Raw genomic sequence first — 8,466 nt, forward strand, 5'->3', positions numbered from 1 at the left:
TCCCGTTTCTGGTATATATGAGAGTTGTATCGTCTCTAACAATCCGGGGACACCGATTTTTAACCTGACCAAGATCTTTATCGTATAATGCTTGGATTTTAATGAGAAGTGGAGTTGCATCATTAGTTTCAACTCGTATTTTGCTGAGAAATCTTTCGAACCGCAATATGACAATTTTTTCTCTCTAATCTCCTAAGCAAATGACTGCAAGAGTACCGTAATACATTGTTATGAACTCTGATTTTTTAACATGTCAAGATACATCCGAATTGTCGAAAATTCGAGCCATCTTAAGTATAAAATTCTAGAGATGAGAGTTTAGATATGTTTGAAATCGTCTATCTTATATCACTCTATCTTAAGGAGCACACAAGTCCTTAATAATCCCAAGTAAATTCGATACCTTTCAGCCCAGTAAACTTTATAATCAAAACGTAATTAGCTGTGACGCTTACGTTTTTTTTAGTAACATAGAATCTGTCAAGGAAAAAATTTATGTAATATTATCTAATCTTTATTCATAAGATTAATTTATTAACAGCTAATTCATGAACTCTAATCTATCATCAGGACATCCAAAAATGTTTTAATTAGATTAAGGTTTACATAATGAAAACTTTTTTCTAGATTAAATAAAATAAAAAAAATTTAATTGAAAATATTGAAAATAATTTTCCGTGTTTAAAGGCCACGTGACAAAAAAAAAAATAAAATATCGGGACGACCGGAAGGTCTTTATAATGATTATTTGAATTATTAGAAATAAATCATTATAGGTTATTTTCTAATGATAATAGATCCAGCATCTAATATTAATTGATCAATTTGATCTTTTATTTAGTTATATAAGAAATAAAACGTGTATGGTTAATAAAAGTTTTTTAATATTTTTTTTTCTTGCAAAAAAAATTTATTTACCTTTAGAATCGAAGACTCTTCTTTTTCTTCCGACCAATACGACATTTTTTGTACTAGGAATTCTCAACCAATCAATTTCTGTAATAAACCCGCATTTATTTATTATATCTTGAATATATTCTTGATATGCTTTATATTTTCCTGAAGTTATTACTTGATTCGGAAATGTATATTTTGAACCAGATAATGAATAGAAACAACATGGAATCACCATTAGCCTAATTAGAAAATAAGGAATGATTAATATTTAATTTATTTAATTAAAAAATTAAATTAAAGAAATTTAACAATAACTAACTAACTTTGTGAAAGACGATGATTTTGAAGCTATTATAGGTATCCTACGATAATTATAACGATCAAGGATTAATCACAAGCGTCGCAAGCCAAAATAAAATATGACATTCAAAACAAGTAGCTAAATATTACCATGGAACTAATTCATCAGCATGATTCCCTATTATCCAATCTGTACTAGGGTAAGTTATTGAATTCGGCTGAATTGCCTCCTCTAAGTGAAAAAAAAAATTCTTTGAGTATTACTATCCAATAATATATATATATATATACATATAATAAAAAGAACTTACCTATCAAATTAGCGCCCTTTTCAATAAATTTATCCCATATTTTTCTTTTTCTTAAATCTACTCCAAATCCAGTGTATCCTTCAGATGATAAAAGAAAAGTCAACAATCCGTTACCACAACCTAAATCAATAAAAGATTGTAATTTTGAAGATTTTTGTTCAATTCTCTCTAATTCCCATAAAGAAATTAGCCAACTTGCTATAGCAATATCTTCAAATACGAATTTTACTGGATCAGTCTTTTCCGTCCAATTTCTTTTATACGTACAATATAAGTTGTATATTAACATAGAATAAATAAATAGAATAAAGGGGAAATATAAAAAAAAATTACCTAACTAAATCTGTCGCATATTTATTTTTTAATCTTTGATATGTTTCTTTATATAATTCTTTCGGTACTAGCAAATCATGATGAACACGCTTTTCATAACCCATTGATGTATTTTGACACCACTTATATAATTTTTTAAATAATTGTTTATATACGTATTTCTAAATTTAAAAAATTTTAAATTTTTAATTTTTAAAGAATAAAAATGAGCAAATCAAACGACCTGTTAAAAGACATACCATTTTATCAGTAAACTGAACAGATTGTAAGGGAATAATTTCAATTGATATTTGTGATTGATAATCCATATCTGAATCACTGTTGTACTCCTTGTAAACATAACTAAAACTAAATACCTAATTATGCAAAATTGTTAGTAAATAAATTTACTATAAAATTATAAAATATTTAATAAAACGTTTATTACCTTCGGATAATAAAAAGGAACATTTTCTTGTGAAGATTCTTTAGAATTCGATATTATTGGTGTGTAAATGACTCGACTTTCTAATTGAATAAATTGTGATTTACTACCATAAATTGGTTCATTAAATTTTTATAAACGCTTATATACCGTTCAAATCTTCATCCATATAATATTCAACTAGTTCTTCTAATTCTTCATCTTTGTTCTTTCTTTTAGGAATCAATTTTCTTTTAATACTTCGTACAGGATTAATATTTGCAGACAATTCATCATGTATTGATCCTTGATATGTTTTATTTTCAATATCACTTATAATATCTACTCGTTCAATTGGTGGAATGACTAAATATACTTCATTAGTCCAACGTTCCTATTGCAATTTTTTTAAAAAAAAGAAAAGAATCTTTCAAATAAAATATTATATACAATTCGTTTTTTTTAAAAAAAAAAGATTATATATTTACCACAACGTTCCAAAACATGTCTTTATTAAAAGAAACATTTGCTTCTGCAATAATGTACCATAATTTATTATTCCATAATTTTGGAGGTCGATTTTCTTCATCAGAAAAATAGTATTTTGGTTCAAATGTCGCGTTGTTTATGGAATTTTCTTCTGTTAAAGTAATATTATTTGATAACATTTATTTTAAAATTTTTTTTTTTTTTAGTTGATTGTCGAAAAAAGTCAGTCCTTTATCATGAAAACTAAATGCAATTCGACGATCAGACGATCAATAATTGATAATATCTATTTGTTGAAATTTAGCAAAAATTAAAAATTTATTAAATTTATTAGAAAATAATTATTTATTATTACGTTAACGTGCTTAGTTATTGTTCTTCAAAAACAGATTCTACTTATAATATAATAAATAATAAATAATTTAATAAATATGTAATTCCATGGAAATCTTGATCTAATGTTCATTTAAGAAATCTCTTAATTACAGTTTAAATTTATGACTAGTCCAAACTTCATAATCATTTCACTCAATGATTTTAACGCTTTAATTCCAAAAAAGTAATTCTTATAATATCATCCCATGTAAATCGACTTTCCTCTTGTAGCAAAATTAGTATATTTCCTAGTTACTACTTAAAAATTCATTAAGAATTTCAATAAAAATCGCTTGAGTTTGAGTTACAAGATAGTAGTATAGTATTGTTCGTAATGTCATCACCCGAATTGTTAATGAGTTTAGGGGCCTTCTTGAAACCATGGGAACTTCTAGCATCATCAGTTAATCCAACTATATATACAGTATGTAATATGTAAAGTTTAAAAGATTTATTGCTTGAATTACATTCAATAACAACATATAATAATAAATAATTACGTACCGTAAGGAACCATCATTATAAGCATTGTTTACATAATGGAGTTACTTTAACCATCTACTGTAAAACCAATATTCGTTCTTAGAAATTTTTTTTGGTGGAGAGAGTTACTAAAACTTTAACGCTGATTCCAGGCGCCATGGTAATTAAATCACTGATATTAAGATATTTCATCTCATGCTAAGTTCTAATTAGAATTGTGAATTAATATATATTCAAATTAAGCTAGTTGCTTCTAATGTATCATACAAGTTAACTAATCCTGTACCTTGTTGAAGGGTTGGAGGTAATAATTTTTTCGATTTACATGAGTAACATCTTGAAACATGTGAGGGTCACGGGACACACGTTAATTCATGAACGCAGTTCTTTAATTGTTCAAAAGATTTCTGTTTTAATATAATGCTGCTACATCAGACATGTATGGTGCAGCTGTGCTTGTCCAGATTGAATCAGATAAAATGGTTTGTCAATTAGAAAAGCTGAAAAAAAACTCCTCCGGGTGCACAAATATTAGATATATATAGAATAAAAAATTCTTTGAATTAACGTAAAATATTAATAACTTACTTTAATATCAAGTTTATCAGTTAATCTCAATTTTGAAAATACAAAAGGAGTTACAGTAAAGCGATAGATCTTCCATACATTCAAACTTATCAGAAAATCTAATTCTAAATTTGGATGTTTTGAAGGATTAAGTTATATCAATATTATCATCAAATGTAAAATGTAGCTAACACCCTTAGTCGATTTTATTATTAATTTTCAAATTCCCAGGAATTTTGAGATATTCTATAAAAAAATGTTATTCAAAGAAAGGATATTGCTTGATTTAACGTTTTTTAAAAGAAAATTCTCTTTTATAATATAATAATATAATAAAAGACTTACTTTATCATCTAATGGGCATTTGTTTGATTTCTATTATCGACGATAACTAATTTGTTATTAAATTCTTTTCGATCATTATATCTATCGTAATAATTTAGATTTTTCGAGAGGAATACTACGGTATTATTCTGATATAATCTATATTTTTTATAAAAGGGGAAGAAAAAATAAAATAAATAAAAGTACTCAAATAGCAAAAAAACCAAAATCCTTTATACTTACTAGGAAAAAAATTTGGATTCTTTGTGACAAACTTTAATTTAAAAATTTATTTGTTACGATTGAACCGATAGCGATGGCGCTATTGTAACAACAAGTTGCTCATTTGTTGATATATCATCATTTCTTGATGCTGCTACAACACAATGTCCGCAAGTTTTCTGCAATTCCAGATATTGTGCCACTTTGATGGTTAATGTATGCTACACGTCATATTGTTTGTCCGAATCAATATGGTTTGATTCATTAGGTCCTTGAACGATAGTAGAGCGAATAATTTGTCAATCATGAGTGAAAGGAATTTCCATTGTAACCCTATAAGAATGTATGAATACACATAATTATAAAAATAAATATTCAATCTATTAAAGAAATTATTTCAAAAAATTACGAGACTTATTATAACTTCCAACCCATCATTGACATCTCTCAATCGCTCTCATCATTGAAATCATAATTATTAACAGAAGCAGCATCAATGTCGGTATCACATGTTTACCTTAAATCCAGTTTAAGATCAGAACCTCCAATAGTTGCCGCTACATAAGTTTCATACTCAACAAAGTCATCGAACGGATCATTAGTTTTCGTCAATAAAATTATAGCTTCTCCAAGGGTAGGATGTCTATAGTAAATACCTGATATTAATTAATTAATTAATTAATTAATTAATTAATAATAATAATAATAATAAGGATCTGTAAGTTCAACTTTTTTCACACCAGTAATTTCATTAACGGAATTAATATCATTATTGGTGCTATCAGAATTGTCCTAATAAGAAGATTTAACGCGTTTAGTTCTCTCTATTATTAATATTAATCGGACCAACTGGTCTGATTAAACTCTCTAATGGTCACAGTCTCATATTAGTCATTACTTTATAATATTAAATACTTACCACGGGTTCAACATGTTCGATTTTCAGTTAGTACATTTAATTCTACGTTTTTAATTCTATATATGTCAATATTCTTTTCCCCTTATTATGTATTATAATAAGATCTTTTGGTGTAGGTCTAATTAAGTGATAGAAAAAAATAAGTTGACCCTCATTTTTAAATTTATAATTTATAAAAAAAGTTTTTCATTTTATAATCTTATTTTTTTTTCTTTTTTTAAAAAGTTCGAGATGTTTTGCGAAATAAATTTATTATTTCACTAATCATTATTAGAAAAAGAAATTAATTACCTATCTATTTTATAAATTACGGATAGAACTGGCCTAGAGAGAAGAGCGTAATTTAATGAATCTATAATATCGATTAAATAGGGATCGTTCGTTACAAATGTCAAAAATGATAAAAATGATAATCGAACAATTGTCAATCATTGTTGATTTTTAAAATATTTCGGGCAAGTAACACAGCGAAAGCATGTGCAATTTACCATTTTAGTCAAGCCGTAGCAGACTCCCTCCGTATAATAACATTTTATTAAATAAAAAAAAAATGAGAATTCTAGGAAAAAAAACCGAATTTTTGAATTCATTCGAAAAGAAAAGCAATATCATTTTCAAAAAAAATTTATTATAGAATCTTTTCCAATCGGAATTATTTAAATATAAAAAAGCTATCGGAGAATTTTAGCAATTTCTGGATAGAATATTTCAAACCTTATTAAATTAACCTGATTTAGAAATAATTTAAACGTCATTAATCTAGCATAAATGTATTTTTTTCTAAATTGAAAAAATGATAATCCAAAAAACTTTATTATTTCATATTTGAAAAAAAAAAATTAGAATAATGATCGCTTTATAATATTAATTAGACCAACTCAATTTAATCTATCATATAATGATTTGGTATAAGCTATTCATACTATTCATACTATTTCATACTAAAATTTTTTCGGTCATTACATAATCGTGCCTACACAAAGCATTATTATTATTATTCGTGAATGCATAAATTTTCATGAGAAATTTTATCGATAAAAAAAAATAAAAAAAAAGCAAAATAATAAAACTATCGCAACTGTGATGTCATACGCAGATCATCTAATACGATATTGTGTAGCGTCAAACAAACATATATTTCAATTTTTTTTTCTAAAAAAAAATTCCTCCCCCCCCTTTTTTCTCTTTTCTTTTTCTTTTTCTTTTACTTCTTGAAAATATGGCTTCAAAACTAAATGATGATTGTTTATCTTATATTTTTAAATATTTAGAAGAAGATTCTTTTTCCTTATTTGCCTGTATTCTTGTAGATAAACAATGGTGTCGAACTGCTGTCCCGATTTTATGGAGTAATCCTTGGAATGATAATAAAAGATATTATGGCAGAGCGATCAGATTAATTGATACGTATGTTTCAACTTTATCGGAAGAAACGAAACAAGATTTAATTAATGAAATTATCGTTAAACCTAATATTATGATGACTAGTGCAACTTTTGAATATGAAAAATTTATGAAAAACTTGAATATTTTTGAACTAGAATATCGTATTAGAAAATGGGTATCTTCTCAACCTGTTAGATTTGATTTTACGAATACAAATCAACGTAAAATGAAAGGAGGAAAGAATAATAGAAATGGCATACTTCAACCAGATTATGATCGTGATACTAGAATCTTAATGTCAGAACTTTTATATTTATTCCTGGTAAATTCTTCAAAGATCGATACTCTTTGTGTTTCAGATTTTGATAAGAATTTTTCATTTATTTTGAAGATTGCTGATGAGGAACCGGAAGCAAGAAAATGTTTACAAAATTTACAACATTTGAGGATAAGCACACATCAACCAATATCAACATGTTTAATGAAATTATCAGATATTTCTCGTAATATTGAATATTTGGAAATTGAGAATTGTAATATTAATTCATTCGAATTAAAAAGATTGATTAATGTACAAAATAATTTGAAAAATTTAACGGTAGAATTTGTTGTGAATCAACCTTATCAAATTCATAATGTTAACAATGTTTTAAGTGAATTATCATCAAAGGCTAAATCGATCACTAGGATTAAAATCAAGGATGCTGCTGATATATTTATAATTTTTAACAGTTTTGTGAATTTAATTGAATTAATTATTAATAATACGGATAAGTGTGATTTAAAAAAATGGGAACATTTATCAAAAGTAGAATCATTGAAAAAATTAAAGAAATTAGTTATTAATAATAAAAAGGGACCGATTTATTTTAATATTATAGCGGAATTTATTGAAAGATCTTCTTGTGATCTGGATCAAATAGTTATTTCAACAACAAAACCTCAAGATCCTACTTATATAGGTAAATTAATTAATTCTATTAGTAGGACTTGTCCGAATCTTACGGTATTTGAGGGGTTGATAGGTAATAATCATATAAATGAATTTTCTCAATTATTACAAACTTGTAATAATTTAAAATACTTACACATTTATCCGGTAAAAACTTCTTGGGAGAATGAGGTTTATAAATTTGATGATATTTTACAACAAATGATACAATATTTACCATTTAATTTAAATAAGTTATTTTTGGAGGATGGTTGGTTAATTTCTGATGTTAACTTGTTTAAAAAATTTTTGGAAGGAAGGAAATTATTGGAATTATCATTGATCTCTTTTCACGCTTATCGTTCTATTACTTACAATTATCAAGAATTGGAGGATATATGTGAAAATTATAAGGAGAATGATTATTTGTTAGATTATCACTTTTATTCTAAATAACAATTATACTATATACTATACAAAAAACTTATATATATATATATATATCACATTGCATATTTCGATGTTA

At 25.9% G+C, this 8,466-nt stretch overlaps 3 protein-coding genes across 3 annotated transcripts; 1 reads left to right on the forward strand and 2 right to left on the reverse strand.

Moving 5' to 3' along the window:
- Positions 1-777: 777 nt before the first annotated feature.
- Positions 778-2,912, reverse strand: OCT59_026156 (uncharacterized protein; the record flags this gene model as incomplete). The annotated part of the gene is made up of 10 exons (XM_025315730.2): positions 778-830; positions 919-1,136; positions 1,221-1,259; positions 1,348-1,429; positions 1,509-1,762; positions 1,842-2,002; positions 2,081-2,197; positions 2,269-2,348; positions 2,416-2,638; positions 2,733-2,912. The coding sequence occupies 10 exons, from the start codon at positions 2,910-2,912 to the stop codon at positions 778-780; spliced, it is 1,407 nt and encodes a 468-aa protein (XP_025182285.1).
- Positions 2,913-5,003: 2,091 nt separating this feature from the next.
- On the reverse strand, positions 5,004-6,055 carry OCT59_026157 (uncharacterized protein; the record flags this gene model as incomplete). The annotated part of the gene is made up of 6 exons (XM_066142986.1): positions 5,004-5,037; positions 5,222-5,360; positions 5,445-5,482; positions 5,670-5,741; positions 5,915-5,975; positions 6,043-6,055. The coding sequence occupies 6 exons, from the start codon at positions 6,053-6,055 to the stop codon at positions 5,004-5,006; spliced, it is 357 nt and encodes a 118-aa protein (XP_065992550.1).
- Positions 6,056-6,842: 787 nt separating this feature from the next.
- On the forward strand, positions 6,843-8,466 carry OCT59_026158 (uncharacterized protein; the record flags this gene model as incomplete). The annotated part of the gene is made up of 1 exon (XM_025330219.2): positions 6,843-8,466. The coding sequence occupies one exon, from the start codon at positions 6,843-6,845 to the stop codon at positions 8,394-8,396; it is 1,554 nt and encodes a 517-aa protein (XP_025182283.1). The 3' UTR covers positions 8,397-8,466.

This window comes from Rhizophagus irregularis, chromosome 6, assembly GCF_026210795.1.
Source record: "Rhizophagus irregularis chromosome 6, complete sequence".
NCBI lineage: Eukaryota > Fungi > Glomeromycota > Glomeromycetes > Glomerales > Glomeraceae > Rhizophagus > Rhizophagus irregularis.